At 54.6% G+C, this 20,817-nt stretch overlaps 2 protein-coding genes across 2 annotated transcripts in view; both read right to left on the bottom strand.

Annotated features, from left to right (window-relative positions):
* Positions 1-7,353: 7,353 nt before the first annotated feature.
* Positions 7,354-8,561, bottom strand: TMEM89 (transmembrane protein 89). The gene is made up of 2 exons (XM_028124550.2): positions 8,081-8,561; positions 7,354-7,761 (listed from the first exon to the last, which is right to left on the bottom strand). Exons 1-2 carry the CDS (start codon positions 8,465-8,467, stop codon positions 7,576-7,578), a joined length of 573 nt encoding a protein of 190 aa, XP_027980351.1. The 5' UTR covers positions 8,468-8,561; the 3' UTR covers positions 7,354-7,575.
* Positions 8,562-10,301: 1,740 nt separating this feature from the next.
* The window catches only part of CELSR3 (cadherin EGF LAG seven-pass G-type receptor 3), a 38,587-nt gene continuing 28,071 nt past the window's right edge, over positions 10,302-20,817 (bottom strand). Inside the window, 20 exon segments of the mRNA XM_088023346.1 lie at positions 10,302-10,593; positions 10,831-10,967; positions 11,251-11,305; positions 11,495-11,674; positions 12,858-12,992; positions 13,081-13,173; positions 14,147-14,216; positions 14,364-14,470; positions 14,715-14,810; positions 15,134-15,211; positions 15,421-15,534; positions 15,811-15,958; positions 16,043-16,125; positions 16,459-16,620; positions 16,700-16,864; positions 17,059-17,246; positions 17,388-17,396; positions 17,775-17,885; positions 18,109-18,248; positions 18,329-18,487. Of these exon segments, the coding sequence (XP_087879472.1) occupies positions 10,579-10,593; positions 10,831-10,967; positions 11,251-11,305; positions 11,495-11,674; positions 12,858-12,992; positions 13,081-13,173; positions 14,147-14,216; positions 14,364-14,470; positions 14,715-14,810; positions 15,134-15,211; positions 15,421-15,534; positions 15,811-15,958; positions 16,043-16,125; positions 16,459-16,620; positions 16,700-16,864; positions 17,059-17,246; positions 17,388-17,396; positions 17,775-17,885; positions 18,109-18,248; positions 18,329-18,487 (2,245 nt within the window). The 3' untranslated portion in view covers positions 10,302-10,578.

The raw sequence follows: 20,817 nt of genomic DNA, 5'->3' as shown, positions 1-20,817 counted from the left end.
TTAAAGACTATTTGGGTGGAGAGAATATGGATTCCGTTTGTTCGTAGTTGACACTGGCACTGTGCGTGTGCGCTCTCATACGCCCTGTGAAACTGAGTTCAGATTCAAAGTCATCGACCGTGAGCCACATTTCGGAGAGGAACGTGTGAGAGAAGCGTGCCGCTGCTCTGGGTTCCCGACTTCCGTGCGCACTGCACACTGTAGAACAAAGAAAACTAGTCTGGGGTTTGTGAAATAGGATTCCTTGTTTGGAACACAAAACATACACAAACAAAACAAAACGATGTGGCTTTTCTAATAGACCCCATAGGAAAAAAATCCGGAGGAACTCACTCGAAACTTCCAGCCGAGTGACTTCTGGAAAATGGATTGAAGGGAAGGAGAAGGATGTTACCATATTTACATTTCTGTGTTAATACAGAATTTTTAATTTTTACAAAACAAATGTTACTTTTGAAAGAGCATACCTCTGAACTCTGCTTTTACATGATTTATATGTGATTTATTGTACTTCTATGTGATCTTTCAAAAAAAAGTCATTCTTAAAATATAAAAAGCAGACAGAAGATGCTTAAGTGTGTGTTTATTAGTATTTTGTGGTCTAAAATTATATTATGATTTAGACGTGAAAAATAAAAAGGAAATAGAATCGTCTAATTAGTCCATCTTTCCACTTTTTTTAAAACTTTAAAGAAGTTTTATATTTACAGAAGAGTTGAGCAGATCGTAGAGTTCCCATATAGTTTCCCCTTTTGTTAATATCCGACATTATTGAGGTACGTTGGTTGCGATTAATGAGCCAATGTTGGTCCACTATTATTAACTAAAGTCTATAGTTTATTCAGATTACCTTAATTTCTACCTATTTTTTTTTCTGTTCTAGGATTCCATCCAGGATACCGCATTACATTTAGTTGTCATGTCTCCTTAGGCTCCTCTTGCCTGTGACACAACCTCCCCCAGTGGCCACCACACTTCCCCGAAGAGTTCACTGCATGCACTTCCTCTCCTCTCATTCTCTCCCAAATCCACTCCAGCTCCAGTCCAGTCCTTACGTCACTTCTCCAAATCCACACCTGTCATGGTAACCAGTGAGCTCCATGTTGCTAAATCCAATTGCCTCCTTTAGCGTGATTGGCCACTTCTTCCTCCTTGGAGCCTCATCCCTTCTCCACCTTCAGGTTTCCACCCTCTGCTCTTCTTGTCCCACCTCCCTGGACACTCCTTCTTAGCTCTTCAGGTGGTTCTTCTTCACCTCCCAGTGGTAATAGCCCAGGCCTCAGTCCTGGCTACCTCTTCCCTTCCTGATCAAAATTTTCTCTCTTGTCATCCTTATGGCTTCAGTGCTGTCTATACATACAATGGCTCCTGGATTCCCATCATTTACTCACCATCTCCCCTGGAGGGCCAACATCTCAATTAAACATGGCTAACACTGAACTCTTCACTCTCCCTTCCAAACCTATTCCTCCCACAATTGCCTTCATCAGTAAATGACACCTCCATTAACCCAGTTGCTCAGACTAAAAATCTAGGAGCCAGTCTTGACTCATCTCTCAAAATTCACACCCAATCCTTTAGTAAATTCTATTCCAAATAATTTCTATATCCAGTCTTCCCCGTCCCCTTTCCCTATCCCCACTGCTACCTTGGAGTGCGAAGGCAAGGACAGTGATAAAACCAGGAAGTGCGTGATGTTGTAGAAGCCCCGGGGAAGTATGTGTTTCAAGAGGTTGGTCAAAAAAGGAAGTGTTTACTAAAAGCAGCAGGCATTGCAATGACTTGGCAAGAGTCTTTGATGATTCACTGATCTTTGGAAATTACTTGGTATATGGAATGAGGTGAAGTAAAAATATCCTTTCCCCCACAACTGAATTCTCTAACAGCATTTCTTTTTTTATTATTAAGTACTCTCTATGCCCGACGTGGGGCTTGAACTCATGACCCCAAGATCAAGAGTCACATGCTCTACCGACTGGCTCAGCCAGGTGCCCCTCTCACAGCATTTCTTGACCAGACCTTCTTTCTCTATCCATCTCTATCCATATCTCCTTTATTACCCACCCCAGGGATTCTCAAACCTGTAACCAGGTCTGTGTGGGCTGCCTGAGAAGGCTCTGGCACTCACTCTTCTCATTCAGTATTTATTTGATATACTCACCAGTTTATTATTTTGGGCCTTTTTCATGTTTTTTTAACTTAATTTTATTTTTTTAAAGATTTATTTATTTTAGAGGGAGAGAGAGAGAGAGAGCAAGAGCATGAGCAGGGGAAGGGGCAGAGGGACAGAGAGAATCCTGAAGCAGACTCCCTGACTCCCCACTGAGTGCAGAGCTGGATGCAGGGCTCAGTCCCAGGAGCCTGAGATCAGCACCTGAGCCAAAATCAAGAGTCGGCCGCTTAACTGACTGAGCCACCCAGGCACCCATGGTTTTTGTTTTTGTTTTTGTTTTTTGTTTTTTGTTTTTAATCTGGCTCAGTTGGTTAAGCGACTGCCTTCGGCTCAGGTCATGATCCTGGAGTCCCGGGATCGAGTCCCGCATCGGGCTCCCTGCTCAGCAGGGAGTCTGCTTCTCCCTCTGACCCTCCCCTCTCTCATGTGCTCTCTCTTTCTCATTCTCTCTCACAAATCAAATAAAATCTTTAAAAATAAATAAATAAAATAAATAGTGCTAACATTTATGTAAAATTTAGTATCTTAACTCATTAAGTGTATAATTCAGTGGTATTGATTACATTCAAAATACTGTGCCACCATCACCACTATCTATTTCCAGAACTTTGTCATCATCTGAAACAGAAACTGTACCCATTAAGCAATAATTCACTATCTCCTCCTTCCTCCAGCCCCTGGTAATCTCAATTCTACCTTCTCTCTCTATAAACTTGACTATTTTAAATATATTGTATAAGTGGGATCATACAATATTTATTGTTAAAAACAAGAGGCCCAAAGTGGAGTCATTTATGCTAAGTCTCAAAAACCAAACCAACCTTTTTGGATGTGTGTACTCATGTTTTTCATCAGATTTGGGGGGAGGAGTTGACCATTATTTATTCAAATGTTTTTTCCTGCCCCTTTCTCTCTTTCTTCTCTGTTCAGAACTCCCACAATGCATATATTGTTCTGCTTGATGGTGTTCTATGGGATCTGCACATTTTTTCGTCATTTTTCTTTCTGATCCTCAGACTTGATAATTTCATTTGCCTTACTTTCAAGTTCACTGATCCTTTCTTCTGCCTGCTCCAGTGTGGTGTTGAACCCTTCTAATTCTCCATTTCCATTATTGTAGTCTTCAGCTGCAGCACTCTTGGATCCATTTAAAATTTTCTCTTTATTGATATTCTAATTTTATTCAGACATTATTTTTCTGATTTCCTTTAGCTCTTTGTCCATGGTTTCCTCTCACTAATAATTCCACTGCCGGGGCTTACTCAGGGATGTTTTCTGTCAAGTTCCTTTTTTTTTTTTTCCTCTGCGAACAGGCCATATTTTCCCATTTTTTAGCATGTTTCATAATATTTTGTTGAGAACTGGACATTCTGAGTATGACATGTGGCAATTCTGGAAATTGAATTCTCTCACTCTTCAGGGAATCCTGATTTCGGCTTGTTGAGAGGTGGAGCCATCTGTTTATGATCTTTCCATACTATTTTTACAAAGTGTATATTCCTTGTTGTGTGCAGTAACTGAAGTTTCTATTCTATTATCACTTTGGCCAGCCAGTGACCTCACAAAGATTTCCTTAGATGTCCTGCTCCCGAAAGGAAGGTGGGGTGGGGGTGGGGAGAGTGAGATCTACTTAAATCCCCTGCAGCTGGGAAGCTGCCTCAGCCTGTGGGGGTTGAAACAAGGAAATTCATTGAATTGAATTCTTCATTAAACTCTCCCCTGGATGCTGCAAGTGTTCAACTAGACTTCAGAGTTCCAAAAACCTGCTACGGTCTCTGCTAGCTCAATAGTTATTTTGGTGGCAGGAAGGATTCCTGGAGAGCCCTACTCTGTCATCTTTTTTTGATGTCACACCCTGTTCTAAACTATTTATAAAAACGGTACTTTGTCAACCTAAAAGAAAAACCTGGTTTGATTAGAATTGTATCAATGCCAGTAATTTGGGGGAAAGTGTTTTTTTGGACAGTTGGCCAAGAATTTCCAATATCAATATCCTGGTTCTGTTTTAACCCTTTTTATCTCAAACTTCCTCCCTCCTCTTGCATTTTTCCATAACTAACAAGAGCTGAGGCTCTGTTTTCAACATTTTACTTAGAAAGCTCTGCTACTTAATGTCCAAGTTCATCGCTTACAAGTTCTGCTTCCCACCCAACTCCTGGACACAATTCCACTAAGCTCTCTACAGCTACATAGCATCCTACTTCCTCCTGGTCTCCAAGAATATGTTCCTCGTTTCCTTCTGAGTCCTCACAGGCAGCATTTTTTTTTTTTTTTTTGGCAGCATTTTTAAAGTCAAGATTTCTGCTAACAGTTGAAGGCAGTTTGGGCTTTTTCCATTATGTTCTTTGACATTCTTCCAGCTTTTGCTCACTGCTCAATTCCAAAGCCATTTCCACATTTTTAGAATTTGTTACAGTAGTACTTTGCTCTTGATACCAACATTGGTATTAGCTTTCTATTGTGGTCATAACAAATTACTTGGAACTCAATGACTCAGAGCACAAATTTATTACCTCACCATTTTGTAGGCTCAAAGTCCAACCTGGATCTCATTGAGCTAAAATCAAGGCATCAGCAGGGCTGTGTTTCCTGGAGGTTCTAGGAGAGAATTTGTGTCCTTGATTGTTTGGGTTGTTGGCAGAATTTAGATCCGAGTGGTTGTAGGTCTGAGGTTCCTGTTTTTCTTGTTGGCTATATCCAGAGGGTCATTCCCAGCTTCCAGAGGTCACCTGAATTCCTCAGATTTTTGGATGGTGGAGGGGACCTTCCAAAGGAAGGGATCTTCAAAGCCAGAAACAGAGGATCAAGTACCTCTCACAATTTAAATCTGACCGACTCATCTGCCCTCTTCATCACTTTTAAGGGCTCACGTGATTACATTAGGCCCAGCAAAATAATCCAGAATAATCTCTCTTCCTTAAGGTCTTTAACCTTAATTCCATCCACCAAGTTCTTTTTGCCATGTACTGTAACATATCCACAGATTCCATGGCCATCTTGAGGGGCCATTATTTTGTCCACAACACCCTCACTAAGAGGTACCAACCCCTTTGCCTCGCCAGCCTGCTCCTTCTTACTCCTCAGAGTTCCTTTTGCACTGGAATTCTGACCATCTTCTAGTTCCTGGACAAGGCCAAGGTCCATCCCCACCCTCTCCACTAGGCTTATCATTCTGACTGGAGCACTGCCCCCTACTCTAGTCACCTCACTCTTTCTTCAGGTGCCCACAGTCAGTCCATGTCTGCTCCACTCTGACTAGGCCAGCATACCCCTCTGCAGAGGAATTGCTTTTTTTTAGTTGGTTTCACCACCACCACTACTACCCTACCCTCCCATTTGTGAATGGGTAAGGGGGGAGCCCTTTCTGTTCTGTACCTCAATGGATCCTGGTATCCGCAATGGAACCTGCAAGCAGTGGGTGCTCACTGAACCTTGGAGAATGTAGAAGTGGGCCTCGCAAGAGGCTGATGAATCCTAAGCTTCAATGCCTTTCTCTTCCGGGTCTTGGAAAGACCCCCAGTAGTGTGTCCATAAGGGCAAGTCTTTTTTTTTTTTTTTTTAAGATTTTATTTATTTATTTGAGACAGAGAGAGAGAGAGCACAAGCCGGAGGAGGGTCAGAGGGAGAGGGAGAAGCAGACCCTCTGCTGAGCAGGGAGCCTGATGTGGGGCTCGATCCCAGGACCCCGAGATCATGACCTGAGCCGAAGGCAAACACTTAACCAACTGAGCCACCCAGGCACCCCAAGTCTTTTTTTTTTTTTTACACTCGCAAAATGAAGATATTCTAACTGCATTCAGTTAGAACCTCTGTCCTTTCCCAGTCAACCCCTCCACACTACCTCTCCTCTTATAGGAGACATTGAAGAGGTTATAACAGTTTGGGGGTTCAGCCAAGAGGAAGGTGGGTTGGGAATTCTTCCAGGTCGGGTTCTCTGGAGAGCAGACTCCAAGAGTGAGATTAGGATGTTTACCAGGGAGTCAAGGTCGGTATCTGTGGGAGGGTGGGAAAAGGTTGGGCCAAGGGCAAAAACCAGCTGTGATGAGGCCCTTCTGCAGCTGAGGTAGGCATCTGCCGGCTGCCTTCTCGGTGGCTGGCAGTAGCAGGCTTCCCTGCAGGGGGACCTGGGTGGCACAGCTCCAAGTCTACCTCAGGGACACACTTGGTTTGGGTTTAGAGGGACCCAATGTGGTTTGCTCCACTCCTGTGTGTGGTTAACTTATTGTTCCTATCCTGGTACAGGAGTCCTCCAGGAACCTCCTGCCAGGTCAGAGCTCCTGGTCAGGACAGAAATACAGGATCGTATTGCATTTAGAACCTGCCCCCACAGTGCCCAGTGCTAGAAAAATTGTGGGCCATGGAAAGAAAACAAATTTTGAAATATCTGTGGAGCCACGAGCCCATCTTTGAGAAATTCTTCCAAATTCCACAGCTTCTATGTGAAGGCAAGCTGACAGTTTTCTGAATTTGAAAACCATCCAGACCATTGATGGGATATCATCAGTAACAGGTTAGGAGAGGAATCTCCTAAACTATCAAAAATTAAAACACAAATGTCAATCAACCATGTTAGAAGGAAGACTGAGGTATTTTTCAATTTTCTCTATAGAGTATGTCCCCCATATGACAAACCTGTCATCCTACATAGAGGTTGTCAGAGTCAGAAGCCAGGGGGTTCAGAAGAACACGCATGACAGAAACGTGTCAGGACATCACCACAAGCACATTATTGGTCTGGATTTTGCATTGTAGGGTCAACTCTTTAACATTTGTAATCTCTCGTTTCTTTCCTGATGTGAATGCATCTGTTTCTATTTTTGAATAGAACATACTTTTTCTAAAACAGACCTTAAACTTGCATAGGCCTCAGTACTCGCTCAACCTGGGTTGTCTGCAGTAGAAGGAAGGGAAGAGGGGGTGAAGTTCAGCCCTCACTCCACTTCCAGAGGTCTTAGGGCAGGGGCCACTTAGATGCCAGAGCATGTTTGGGGCTGCCACAAAGATGAAGGAGGCCAGGGCTCACCCTCCACACCCCCCCCCCGACCCCCTACATCACCAACTGGGAGCCCTCACTGACTCAGCCATTGTCACCTCCATGGACTACCCACATCTGCCCTGATGGTCAAGTCTTGTCCCACCACACTGGGGCCCCCGAGGAACAGGTACGTTTGGGGGTGAGACCTTAGGGAAGAGGGGTAGGGGCAAGGGAGCAGTGTGAGCAAGTCCCATCTGCCCACCCACCACTGGGCACGGAGGCCTCAAGTCTGCCGGCTACAGAGGAAGAAAGAGGACACAGGGTCCAGGCAGGCCTGGAGAAGACACACACACAGGCCTGAACCTGGCCCAGAGTCTCGGGCCATCCCCACTCCGACTGGCCACCAGGCAGAGAGGCATATATTGGGTCACCCACTCTGGGCGGGAGTCCCCTTTATTTGGGTCTCCTGTTGGGCGGATATACGCTGCAGGTGGCCCTCAATATGGACCAGGAGGGAATCCAGCATGTGCAGGACACCAAGGAGCAGGGCGTGGTCTGAGATTGGGGTCCGCCATTTCCAGGGTCCAGGGAGGTTAGTGGTCACCTGTGGATGCTGAGGATAGGTCCGAGAGGCAGGAGTAAGAGCAGAGGGACGGAATGGGGGTGTGGTGAGGGGCAGCAAGGAGGCCAGGGAGAAGGGCACAGCAAGGGAGTTGGGGATGGAGGGTCACCGAGGGTCTGTTGTGGGCTAGGGTGGTCACGGGGGCCACGGGGCTGGATGAGGACTAGGGATAGTGAAAGGGTGGACAGATGGGGACAGAGTACTGGCCACAGGCAATGGTCAGGGGCTGACGGGTGGGGACAGATGTAGGAACACAGGGTGTGAGCAGCGGAGGAGGAGGCTGCGGCGGGCGGAGCAGTGCTACGCTCACCTCAGACTTAGAAGCCTGGGAGCGCCACCGCTGCAGCACCGCTCGGCCCAACATCAGCATCATGGTCGTGGTGATCGTGACCCCGGCTACAGGGTAGATGCGGTTCATCCCCAGGCCCATCCAGTGGCCAGGACAGCCCAGGCTGCCCCCACAACCTTCCAGGCTGTTGGGCTGGCAGCCCCAGGGCTGTAGGTCCAGCCCCACCTGGTACCACAGGGGCCGAGACCAGGCGTGGGAGGGAGCTGGCAGGGCCAGCAGGGGCAGCAGGAGCAGGAAGGACGGTGCGAGCAGCATGGTGGCACCAAATGCCCGGATAGAACCCGGGTGCCTGGCAACGGGCAAACACCCCTCCCCCAGCGGCAGGCAGCAGGTTCCAGCTGGGTCCATGGCCTTTCATGAGGGGCAGCCTGGCCAGAAAACACAGCAGGGTGGGGAAGCCCCCAGGGCCGAGGGGGATGGCAGGCTTGAGGCCTGGGTGCCAATCTCCTAGCCAGTCCAAGACTGAAGGAATACCTTCCCCCTACCTCCTCCTCCTCCCATAACATTCAATCCCTAAAATTTTAACACCTCACAGCTCCTAAGGCTGTTGTCCAGCATAGAGTCGCTTGCTGGTCCCCAAAACCCAGCCTACCCCAGTCCAAATTACGGCAGGGTGAACCCTCACAAGTGTGGGGCCCCCAAGCGCTCTGAATAAAGCCTAAAGGCTCGCCCTGGCCCAGGAGGTCCTGTGTGCCGTGGCCTCCCTTTGGCCTCGTGCACGCCTGCCTGGTGTTCCCGAACACAACTGCTGTTTCCTACGGCAGGACACAGTCCTCCGCTCTGCTTCTCACGGCTTGTGTGACCTGCTCCCTTAGCTTCTCTCCCATGCCCCTGTTGGGCAACGCAGTCCCTCCTCTCGTGTGACCCCGTTTTGTTTTCTTCAAAGCAGTTCTAATGATCTGCAATTTCTTATCTGAGGTCTGGCCTCCGCTCCGGCACATAAGCTTCACTCACCCACTATTTCCCAAGCACACCACACACCAGGCACTGTTTCTGATGCAGGGACATGGCGTGTCAGAGTAGATTAAAAAGCCCTGACTTCCTGGGCTGTGGTTGGGGGGGAGGGGTGGGGCCGATGATTCATGAACACAGAGCAGGATGCCGCCGCCAAACACGATAAACACTGAGCTGGACAAGGGGCACCTCGGTGACTTGAAGGGCAGGACAGCCTCTGTCCACTTGCCCAGCACAGAGGGGGGCACCTGGTCTGTACCTGGTGGACGGCAGAGCTCATGTGTTCTGAGCAGGTAACAGGAGCCCGGCATTGTGTTTTTTTTTTAATATTTTATTTATTTATTTATTTGAGAGAAAGAATGAGAGAGAGAGAGAGAGAGGGAGCATGAGAGGGGGGAGGGTCAGAGGGAGAGGCAGACTCCCTGCTGAGCAGGGAGCCCGATGCGGGACTCGATCCCGGGACTCCAGGATCATGACCTGAGCCGAAGGCAGCCGCTTCACCGACTGAGCCACCCAGGTGCCCTGAGCCTGGCATTGTTATAAGCATTCCTTGGCACTGCCTCGTTTAATACTCACAGAGCAACCCACGAAGTGGGTAAGGTTGCCATTCCCACTGTACTGCCGAGGAGACCCAGAAAGATTCTAGCCCCCCACCCCCACTCACTCAGAGCATCAGCTGGCCTGAAGGCCTACTGCTGCCCACTGGGCAACACACCCAGATGCTGACCTTTTAAGGTAGAAATCAAGCATATGCTTCTTGGCAGTGACCTGCACAGCCCAAGTGACCTAATGATATGAACAGGCTTTTTCCCAAGCAAGTCAACCCTAGGCATTCTTACTTCTCTTCTCGACACAGACCAGCAGCGCCTGTGAACACCATGCTCCCCCATCTGGTTGCTCAGGTGTTTACTCTATACCCTCCAGGGGCTGCACTCACTGGGACCATTCCTGAGAAGCAGGTCTGATTCCACGGTCTTCCAGCTGAAGACACAGGCGTCGAGGGTTACGCGTGGCTGGGGAGCTTGAACCTGGGGTGCCCCCACCCCGGCCTGGGCCCCATAACTCTCCCGCTGGCTCTCTATTCACTCACCGGACTCTGCCCCCCTCAAATCTTCCGCCACAACTTCTGACTTCAGCCCCCCACTTTGGGGCATAAGAAGAGTCAGGAGTCAGGGCTGTGGATCACTGCCCACCCCACCAAACCCACGCCAAGGCACAGCAAGCCTGGTGGCAGGCAAACAGGTCTTTATTTCTGGGGCTAAAAACATGCATCTTCCCCCAACCCAGCCAGTCTGTCTCCAGTGTTCCATCCCAGGCCCAGGCCTATAGCACTGAACTTGGGAGACCCAGGACATCCATCCCTGAGTTATGTGTGTGTATGTGTGTGTGTGTATGGAGGGGACTCCTGGGTGACATCTGGAGGCAGCCCAGGGGCCGGGAGTTTCTCACAAGGGCCTGGTCACAACCTGCAGAGGTGAGCAGTCTCAGGCAGGGCGGCGGCATGGTCAGAGTTTGGTCATCTGAGTAGGCAGAGGAGGGGAGGCTCCAGTTAGTTTCCAAAAACACATATCAACCCTTTCCCCCCGGACAGCAACCCCTGCTCCTGGGAGCAGCTTCAGCTGAAGGTGGGAAGGGAAGGCAGTGGGTCCGCTGGGGCAGAGCCATTCAGGAAGGGTGGACTTTCTGGAGGTAGGGGTCAGGACAGGGACAAGCAGTAGACAAACAAAAAGAGCTCTGTGAGCCAGAGGCCAGCTCACCAAAACAGGGCTGGCGGGCTCGGACCTCGGGTGTTGGAGAGCAAAGAGGACAGCATCGTGGACAGAGGCAAAGAGATGCTGCTTAGTGATCGAAGCATCGAAGAATTGCCCGGCCTCAAGCTGGGCGACCACAGGAGCTGTGGGCAAGGAATGGGTCTCCCCTGGCTCACAGAACCACCAGGAACCCCAACCCCCAACCTCAGTCACCAGAACACCCTGACCCATTTCGCGCATGACCTCTACCCCCTGAGGTGACAGCAAAACCTCCAGTCTCTCCTGACCCTTGACCCCTGCCTCCCAAGACACCTCTGACCTCCGGTCCCAGAGAAAGACTTTTCCTTGTGCTGCTTGGCAGAGACTCCTTGGCTGAAAGAGCCCCACTCCCCTCCCAGACCACTCATGCTGTGCCCCCCAACGCACTGTGGCAGGCGGCCATATAGACCTCCACCTCGATCTCTCGGAAGTCACGGAAAATCTGCAACAGAAAAGGGGGCCAGGCTCAGAGGGAGGCTCAAGGGCTCTGAGGAAGGACTCAGGCAGGTTGTGGGGGAGGGAGTTTTGAGAGGGAGCTCAGAGGGGCTCTTGGGTCTAGTTATGGGGTGAGGAGCCTTAGGGGGACTTGTCCTCTCCCAGGGCTCTTCTCAGGGGTGCCCCAGCCCCTTACGTTCTTCAGGTTCTTGATGCACACAGTGTCCACGAAGGAGAGGGCGCCCAGGTCCAGGACAAGGCTGTGGAAGTGTGGCTGAGGCAGGCCCAGGGCCTTCAGTGTGGACCCATTTGGGGCCTTAGCGTCTTCCTGACCGCCGGCTGCTGTATCCTCTAGCTCATTCCCTGTGCTCGCCTGCTGGGAAAAAGGTGTCCAGGAGGGGTGATGGCAAAGAACACACACGGACAGGCAAGGGCCGCACCGGGTCAGATGTGGGAGCATGCATGCAAACACCCGCATACATCGGACATGCAGGGGACACATGAAAACCCGGACATGGAGGAGCCTCTTGCACGTAAAGACGGGAGAGACACATGGGGGTGCACAGGAGAGGAAGCCCAGACTCAGGGAGCACACACAGATGTGCGTGTACTGCTCTGTTATCTCCCGGGCTCAGGCCTAGGGGCGCTTAAGAAGGTGGGGTGCTGGGTGATGGCGTCCCATCCTCAGCCAGCCAGGGTGGGGCGGGTAGGGGGCCCAGGGACACGTGAGCACACACAGACAGCTTGGCGCCCTGCCTGGGTCTCTAGTTGAGCTTGGCGTCCCTTTTGATCCCATATTTTCCCCCATACCCCCAATCCCTTCTCTCTACCCATGAATCTTGTGGACTCTACAAATTCAACGTCTTTGGATGGTAGGCCAGAGAGCCACAGCAGAACCTATGGCGGATCACTAGGCCTCTCTCCAGAGGGCATCGGATCCATCACCCCCCCACCCCCCACCCCCCACCGCTGGCACGACCAGCTCGAACCCACGGCTTTCCTTGCAGGACATGCATGGACCACTCACATCTCTGCAGCTCATGGCTGCCCCCTCTCCCACCTCCAGCCTCACCCTGGTCTTGGCGGCCTCCACGTTGTTGCTCTCCATGTCTCTGACGCTGGTGTTGACTTCGATGGAAACAGATGTGCCCTCGGAGGCAGTAGTCTAGGCCGGGAGAGAAGGGGGACAAGACAGAGCTCTCCCAGCTGTCATAGGACAGCCAACCAGGCAAGTCAGGTATCACCCCCAGGCTTTGGGCAGCTAGGCAGGCCAGGAAGTAAAGCTTAGGACCCAGGGCTGCCAGGCTGGAGGTGGTGGGGTTTTCACCAGCTCCAGGAGCAGCCAAAAATGGAAGAGGACCATGGTGGTCCATGCTGTCACTGGCTTGGGGGGAGGTGGGAGAAAAACGAAACTCTGCCCAGAGCGCTGACCTGCCGGGAGAGCAAAGCAGGGGCCCAGCAGGGTCGGGGGCGGGGGGCGGGCATCAGGGAGGAAGGAGGGACGAGTGAGGCCAAGAACTCAGGCCAGGAGAAAGAGCATGTGGGTTCAGCAGCAGGACAGGGGGCAGGAATCCCTGGCTTGAAGGGGCCCCTGCCTGTTTCTGGAGACTCTTCTGCAGTCGCTTCAGCTTTAGCTCCTGCTTCCTGAGCCGCTTCTTCTTCTGGGAGATGAGGTGGTCAACGTCCACACCGCACTGGAGGCAAATGTCAGGGAAGGGGATGTGGATGCTCTGGGGAGGTGAGGGAGCCTCTGACACTCACCCTGGGGACCCCCGGACTCACCCTCTGCTTCAGCGCATCGCTGTAGAGCTCAGCATTAGCGAAGAACATGGTGGCTGAGGAGCGGAAGACCTTCACACCTGGGACCTCCCTGGCCTGGGGATGGGTCAGGTTGGGGTGGCTGAGCCCTCCACTCTCCTGGTTGTATTGTGTTCTCCTGCTTTCCTCCCCCTGTGTGGCCCAGGGCCCCCCATCACCAAGCCTCTGCTCGCCGGCCAGCATGGGCCCAGCCTGCGCCCCTGTCCTCCCGAGACCTTGGGCCACAAGCTTGGCCATATCACCCCAACTCCTCATCCCCCCAACCTTGCCACCCAGGCCCTCAGTCAGGCCTGTCAAAGCTTCCTCCAGGGCATCCTGCACCCTCCCTCCCCACCTCCCCTCCCTTCTGCCAATACCCAGGCCAGGGTATTAGGCCTCCTCGTGGGCCTCCATCCCCCACCCTGTGGTCTGTTTCCTGCACAGAGAGACCCTCCCCAGCTCCCACTCCATCCGCGGCACAGACCAGGAAGTGTGGCGCTGCTCAGCACTTGGGTCTGCACCATGTGCCCCCCACCTCCCTCTCCATCCGGCTGAGCTGCTCCCCTCCCGTCCTCCCCTTACTCTGCCTGATTATACTGTACTCAGACGCCAAGGCTCCACGTCAGCAGGAACGGGCTTGTTTTATTCCAGAACCCCACTATTAGGCATGAAGCTTTTCAGGAGGTAAATGAACCATTGAGATGTGGGAACTCCACTGATCAGATCAGGAAACAGCCTCCCCTACATCCTCGTGCCCCGGGCTCCTGCCCCACCAGCATTCCTGCACCAAGGCTGCTCGGCAGGATAAGGCTTGTGCTGCTGGCTCCAAGACAGACCCCTCTCCAGGCTCCTCAGTCCCTCTCTGTCCACTGCTCCTCTGTCCTTTCGTAGCTTTTGAGTCCCAGACCCACATTCCTCCCTTGAAGTTCCCAGGACCAAAGCACCCTCAGCCCCCAGGGTCTTCGCTGGGTGTAGAAGGGACTAACAAACGCCCATCCCGCCCCTGTCCCACCCCACCAGGCCTTCCTCCTGCCCAGCCCCTGCCACCCACCTCTGAGTACTCGACCACATCTTGGTAAATGTCCGTGTCTGGCACCTGCCCCAAGACAGAGTAGCGGGGCCTGTGAAGGAGAGTGTGTGAGGAGGGGGTAGTGAGGGGGTACCAGGGAGCCTAGGGTTACCCCCGAGATGTGGGAAAGCTGGAGGGAGCCAGTGTGGCCCTCACCCCCTCACCAGCTGGGATGGGGGCACCAAAAGGGGAGACTCACAGCTGCGTGCGGACCACCACGAGCAGCAGGGAGAAGACGACTGAGACTGCCAGGCCGATGTCCAGGTTCAGCAGGATGGTGGCCACAAAGGTCACCAGCCAGATGAGCTAAAAGTGGAAGGGCAACGTGGCTAGGGGAGTGGGAGAAAAATGACACTCCGCCCAGAGTGCTGACCTGCCAGGGGAGCAGAGCAGGGGCCCTGGGGGCATCAGGGAGAAAGGAGGGATGAGCGAGACTAAGAACTCAGGAGCCCGGGAGGTCAGGAGAAAGGCCGTGGGGGTTCAGCAGCAAGACGGGGGGCAGCAGGACAGGGGCCCCCCAGGCCCACCCTTGGGCTCCCAGGCCTCTCACCAGATCCATTCGATTCGACTTCCAGAGGGAACGTATGTCGGCGAACTGCTTCAACATGCCCTTCAAGTTCACGATAATGGCAGCTGCCAGGACTGCCTGGGTGAGGGGAGGGCACGTCAGCAGGGGCTGCTGCCAGGTGCCCAGATGCTGACAAGCCTGACCACCGGGGCAGGAGCCAGACTGATGCTGGCATCACCCCGCATGACGCTAGTGGCCACCCTGAGCCAAACAACTTGGATCTGACTCTGAAGGGTTCTAATCCCTGACCCTTGACTCCAAATCTCACCCTAAAGAGCTCAACCTTCAAAAACAGTTCATGTGTGACCTTGTATTCCTGCCCCTCACCTAGGACCTGACTGACCTGAGCCTCTGGCCTGGCCAAGTCCCTCAAGCCTGGCTGGGTGGATGTGGCCACTCACCTTGGGCAGGTCTCTGAAGAGCTCCCCAAGTTTGACGATAATAATGAGGATGAAGAGGGAGGAGACAGCTCCGGCCACCTGTGGGGGGTGGGGAAAGAGGGGTGGAGGGAAGAGCGGGGTGGAGGGAGGAGCGGGGTGGAGGGAGGAGCGGGGAGGAGGGAGGAGCGGGGTGGAGGGAGGAGCGGAGGGGGATCGCCCAGCCAAAGCAGTGTGTGAGTGTGTGAGTGTGTGTGTGTGTGTGTGTGTGTGTGTGCGCGTGCGGATGCACACCCACGCCCAAAGCCCACCTGTGTGTTGCCCCCGGCACTCTCCTGTACCAGACTGCGGGACATGGAGCAGCTCACGGGGAAGCACTGGAAGATGCCCCCAATGAGGTTACTGAGGCCGAGAGCCACCAGCTCCTGGTGGAGAAAAAGTGCAGGTATGTAGTGCGTGGTGCCTGGGCCACTATGCCCAGGCCTAGGTGTCCCCAACCTCCATCCACACTCACCAGCCCCCAGACTTGGCTGCTGCTGTCCCAAATGCCTTGCTCTCCCACCCTCAGTCCGCTGCATGCCCCAGCACATCTGTTTGCTGTTTCCCTATGTCCCACCCGACACTCCACACACACACACCCCCCGCCCCCAGGCCCTGGGGGTCTCTGTATACCCAGCTACCCCCGTATCCCACCCCCAGACCTGGTTGCTGTCCACCCGGTAGCCGTGCCTCAGGGCGAAGATCTTCCCCAGTGAGATGGCAATGGCAAAACCAACCACAGCGATGGTGAAGGCATATCCCACCAGGCTGGCGAAGAGCTGGGGGCTGGGGGCCGCTGGGGGCACCAGCCTGTGAGGGGCATCTGTGAGGCCAAAGGAGGGAGCTGGCCCTGGCCCCCCAGCCCTCCCTGACCAGACAGGCGCCAGAGCTCACCCTGCAGGGATGTCGCCCACGACATCCACCCCAAATCTGGCCTTTAGGCCCACACCGTAGGAGATGCCTGTGGCCCCGATGAGCTGGGGAGAGAGGACAGAGTCAGGGGAGCAGTGCTGGCATCATCAAGGGGCTGGAGAAACCACTGTGGGGGTGAAGAGGGTGGCCTGAAGCAAAGCCTTCGGGGGGGTGGGGAGAAGTGGGCAACAAGGTAAAATACACCACCCTTTGGGGAAAGTGGAGATGCTATCAGGGTCTGGAAGGCACCAACATGGGACCTTCCTGCTGTGGTCACACCCCCTCCCCAAGAACTCTCCCTGGTGCCCACTCCAGCTGGTCTTTAAATCCTGGGGGGTGCCCGCCGGCAGGGATGTATCCTTCCCTGCCCTCCCCCCCCGGCCCCGCAGATTCCGAACCGTTAGCAGCTCCCCAGGGATCGGCATGGGCAGATATCGGCGCAGCTTGTCATTGAGCAGTTTCACCAGCACCAGCACCACCCCTGCCACCAACGCAGTGACCATGGTGCCCACCGTGTTCATCACACTCCAGGGCAGCTTCGAGCAGACCTCCAGCACTGTCTGAGGGGAGGCAGGGTCACGGGCAGCACTCAAGGTTGTGGGGCGCACCCCGCCCGTCCCTCCTCCCGCCCTCACTCACATAGATGAGGGACAGCGGCCCCGAGTGGCTGCTCAGCTGGAGGCCAAACACATACTTGAGCTGCGAGACGAAGACCTGCACAGACGCGGCCGTGGTATAGGCGCGGACCAGGGGCTCTGACAAGTAGGTGACCACAAAGCCGAAGCGGACCAGGCCCAGTCCCACCTGTGGGGTGGCCAGGGGCAGTCAGGGGACACGAGGGTCAGGGTCGTCAGGGTGGCTAGAGCAGAGCCCGGCGCAGGTGGAATCCAAGGGGCATGAGGGAGCAGCCAGGGGGAGGAGGAGGGCGGTGATGGGCAGACACTCGGGGGAACTGGCAGCGGCGGGGTGGGGGGCACATCCTCCTGCCTGCTCCGCACCTGGAAGAGGCCGACCAGGACGCTGAGCGTGGAGGCCAGCTGCACCCGCACACCATCTCTGGCCACCTCGTCGACGGTGGAGTTCACACCCTGCAGGAAGTTCTCATCCGGGGCCAGGGATTCTGTCACACTGCCCACCATCACAGACATGACAGCAAAGGTACCTGCAGAGGTAGGTCAGGGCGGGTCTGCAGGGGAGAGGACACCACCCTACCCAGGAGCCCTGCCCTTAAGGGGAAGGGTCAGGAGATAGCTGGTTCTAGACAAGTATCTTCAGACTACATCAGGCATATAGAGGCAGTGCTGGTGGTCACGTGTGAACCCTGAACTCAGGGACTCTTGAGGGCGGCCGGAAATGCTGGCCCCGCCTCACCTACCCTGCCCACCCATGTCCATCGGCTGAGAATCACACCCCTTGTAGAAGGTGAGATGGGGCAAGGGGGCACGGCCTGCCCCAGGCTGGTCGGGACTCTGCCAAGTTCTGGGCCCTTCAAGTTGCCTCACCCACATCTTCCTGGAGCCAGGGCCTGGAGCTATCCTGAATCTCTGGCCCCACAGTCAGAGGCCTAGTCCTGCCTGGAAATGACCTTGGACCCAGCACCAATGCTGTCCCCTTCTCTAAGTTCCCTTGCCCTGCTCGGCCCTCCCTTGCCCTGTCCTCCATGGGGGAAGGGTTGTTCTTGTCCTCTTGCAAGACTGAGCCTGGCTCCACTCACCCACGGAGATGTGCCGGGAAGTGCCGAACAGGAAGTAGATAAAGACAGGATAGAAAGAGCTGTAGAGGCCAAACACGGGGGGCAGTCCAGCCAGGAGGGCATAGGCTAGGCCTGGAAGTAGAACGGTAGCAACGGAGGCTTGGAGGCCAGGGCCTTGGAAAGGATGAGGGAATCCCGACCCTAGGTCATGGGCCATAGTTCCAGGGGGCAGCGCTCATAGCTTCCGATTAGAGAGGGTGCACAAGACCACAGGGCTTCTGCGCTGGGGCCTTGAAGGATTGCAGATCACCCCCCAAGGACTGAGGGTACAGCCTCCGGGTCAGGTATGGCTCACCCTGTGGTAGCTGCATAATGGCCACACTCAGGCCAGCCAACAAGTCGCCCAGGAGCCAGTCACGCAAGCGATACCGGGGTAGCCAGGCCAAAACTGGGAGGTGCTGGAACAGAAGGGCTCGGGCCCGAGCACGGGAGCACCTGGGACATAACGGTAGGCATTGGTCACAGGGTCTACCTAAGTCCTGCCAGCGCCCCCAGACCCCCACCCTCTGCCTTACTGAAACCAGGTTCGCCACTGGTGGGTCCTGGTTGCTGAGGTCCAGCACCCCAGCTCCTCCAACTGTTCCTGGTTCATCAGTGGCCGCTCCACATGGTAGTCTCGCTTCCTCAGCTCCATGGCCTGTGTCACAGGCAACAGTGCCTGTGTGTCCCTCTGTCTGGGGTGGCGAAATCAGAGTCACAGTGAGTGTACCCCTGGCCCAACCTCCCCCATGCTTCCACCTGGGATCAGAGTCACCCACTTGACTTTTCTAGGCCTTAAGATCTAGGTAGCTGAGAGCTGGACCCATGCCCAGCCAGGGGAAATCCCTGAACTTTGGCTGGGAAAAGACTCTCGCTGGGCCAAAGTCCCCTATGAAGAGATGGCAAGATGAATATAATCCATACCTCCAACCCAGGTATAGCTGCCCACCTGTTGAGTGTTCTATCAGTCCCCGTCCCAGGCTGACTGTCCACCCAGCTCCTCCCCTGGACAATCCCTGTCCCGTCTCTGAGTCCTCATCCGGCTGCCCCATGAGCTCAGTGCTGGATGGCTGAGAACTCGCACAAGGAAGGGACCCAGCAATCAGGGGTCCAGTCCTTCAGGCAGGTTCCTCTTTAGAGTGGCTCCCCTCTAAGGGAAGGAAAGTATTGGGGCTAAGATTGCCCCTGGGCCTCCAGCCTGGGGATCCAGGGTGTGGACAAACTCAGGCTTAATCTGGGAAAGCCAGGGAATGGCTCTCACCTGGAGAAAGGGGTCTCACCTGGAAAGGCAAGCTCCCACCTGAAGTGGGAAGATTTCCCCTCCAGAGCTCCTGCTACCAGGTGCTCTTTCTCCCAGAGGGAAAGCTCTCACCTGACAGGAAAGTTTGCACCAGCCAGGCAGGTTCTGTATTCAGAGAATCTCTTATCCACCCAGAGGCTCCCACCAAGAGGCTAACCGCCCCCCCCCCCGCCCCGCGGGGGGGATTTAACCCCTTCCTCCCTTGCGGCCTGGAACTTTACAACTGGGACTAAGGATCAGGGCTCCCCGGGGAGGAGGGCGGGGAAGAGGGGACCTCCCTTGGGAATAGGTTATCTGCGGGGAGGGAGTTCTTATTCGAGGAAGCTCATACTGGGAGGGAAGCTTTGCCAGTGGGGAAAGTTTTCACCCGCCAGGAAAACCAGGGAAGTTCTCATCTGGAGGGTGCTCTCACCTAAGGGAAGATCTTACCTGGCTGGCGTAGGCTCCCACCTGAAATGGTTGAAAGCTCTCACCTGGGAATAGATCTCAGCGCAGGAGTCTTCCCTGAAGGGAAACTCTCCCCTGCTGGGAAAGTTTTCAGGAAAGTTCTGATCTGTGGGCTCTGACCTAGGGGTAGGATCTCCCGAGGGGTAGGAACTCGCCTGGGAAGAACCTCTAACCTGGATGTCCTGGTCAGAGAAGGGAGTGGAGTAGGTGCAAGGCAGATAGATCCTCAGAGACTCTTGGCACCGCGGTCTCACAGAGATCTTTGAGCCCCCTTGCCCCTCCTCCGTGAGTCACTCAGGTCTTGTTAAAGGTCTCCCCAACTCCCCAGGACGCGTGCTTGGAGGGCGGGGCCTAGATCCTTGGCCCCTTCGCCGGGGAGGGCACCTCGGTCCTTCCAGCCGGACCCCTCATTCCCGGTCAGTGGTACAGCTGGGTGGGCTCAGGCCACCGCTATGGACTCCTTGCGGCGACCTCCCGGCCCCAACGCACCCAGCGGCTCACCTCCTGGGCCGGGGCTCCTCCACACTCAGCCGCCTCCCGCGGCCCGAGGCTAGCCCGCGGGCGGCGCTCGAGTGGCTTCCCGCACAGCCCTCAGGGGCGGGGGTCGCGCGGGGTCCCGCCCCATCCCTCGCTTCAGCGGGCAACCGCCTGCAGAAAATCGGCAAAGCTGCAAACCAAGGCGTCGCAGGGGGAGGATGGCTGCTCCGGACTTAGCGGTACCCCTTCCGAGCTAACCCAAGCTGGCGCCTGCACCGGGGCCACGCGGCAGCTCGCGGACACGGATGCGGAGAACCGGAACCGTGCCCAGCACTCACCCCGAAGCTTCAGACAACCCCATGGCCAGTGGGCTGCCTGCCAGGTGGCGGCGGCGGCGGATAAAGCTCCTGCGGGAGGCCACTACCGTTCGGGAGGGGAGACAGGGACCTACGGCGGGCTCCAAGGGGCCAATCCCTGGACAGGACGGGGCAGGCTTGGACCAATCAGCGTGCTCGGGCGGGGCCTAAGGGACGCTCTTTAGGCGGGGCGAGCCCCCGGGGCGGAAGATTTAACCCCTTCCTCCCCTGCGGCCTGGAACTTGACAACTGGGACTAAGGATCCCCGCTCGGCTACGGCCGTGGCCGGGGTACCTGAGTACGACAGGGCGGATACCAAGTTCTGGCGTCTCTCGGAGGGTCCCCGCGGGATGGGGAGGGAAACCCCCCAAATGGGCTGCCTGGGGGCGCTACTGGTAACCAGAGCCTTAGCTTTCCTTGGGGTATCCGGTCTATGGGGCCTCTT

The sequence above is a fragment of the Eumetopias jubatus genome, unplaced genomic scaffold (genome assembly GCF_037043125.1).
Source record: "Eumetopias jubatus isolate StellerSeaLion01/CBP00866 unplaced genomic scaffold, mEumJub1_p1.0 scaffold_1, whole genome shotgun sequence".
Lineage (NCBI taxonomy): Eukaryota > Metazoa > Chordata > Mammalia > Carnivora > Otariidae > Eumetopias > Eumetopias jubatus.
The sequence above is the reverse complement of the archived record's forward strand: the minus strand, read 5'-3'. Positions and strand labels throughout refer to the sequence as shown.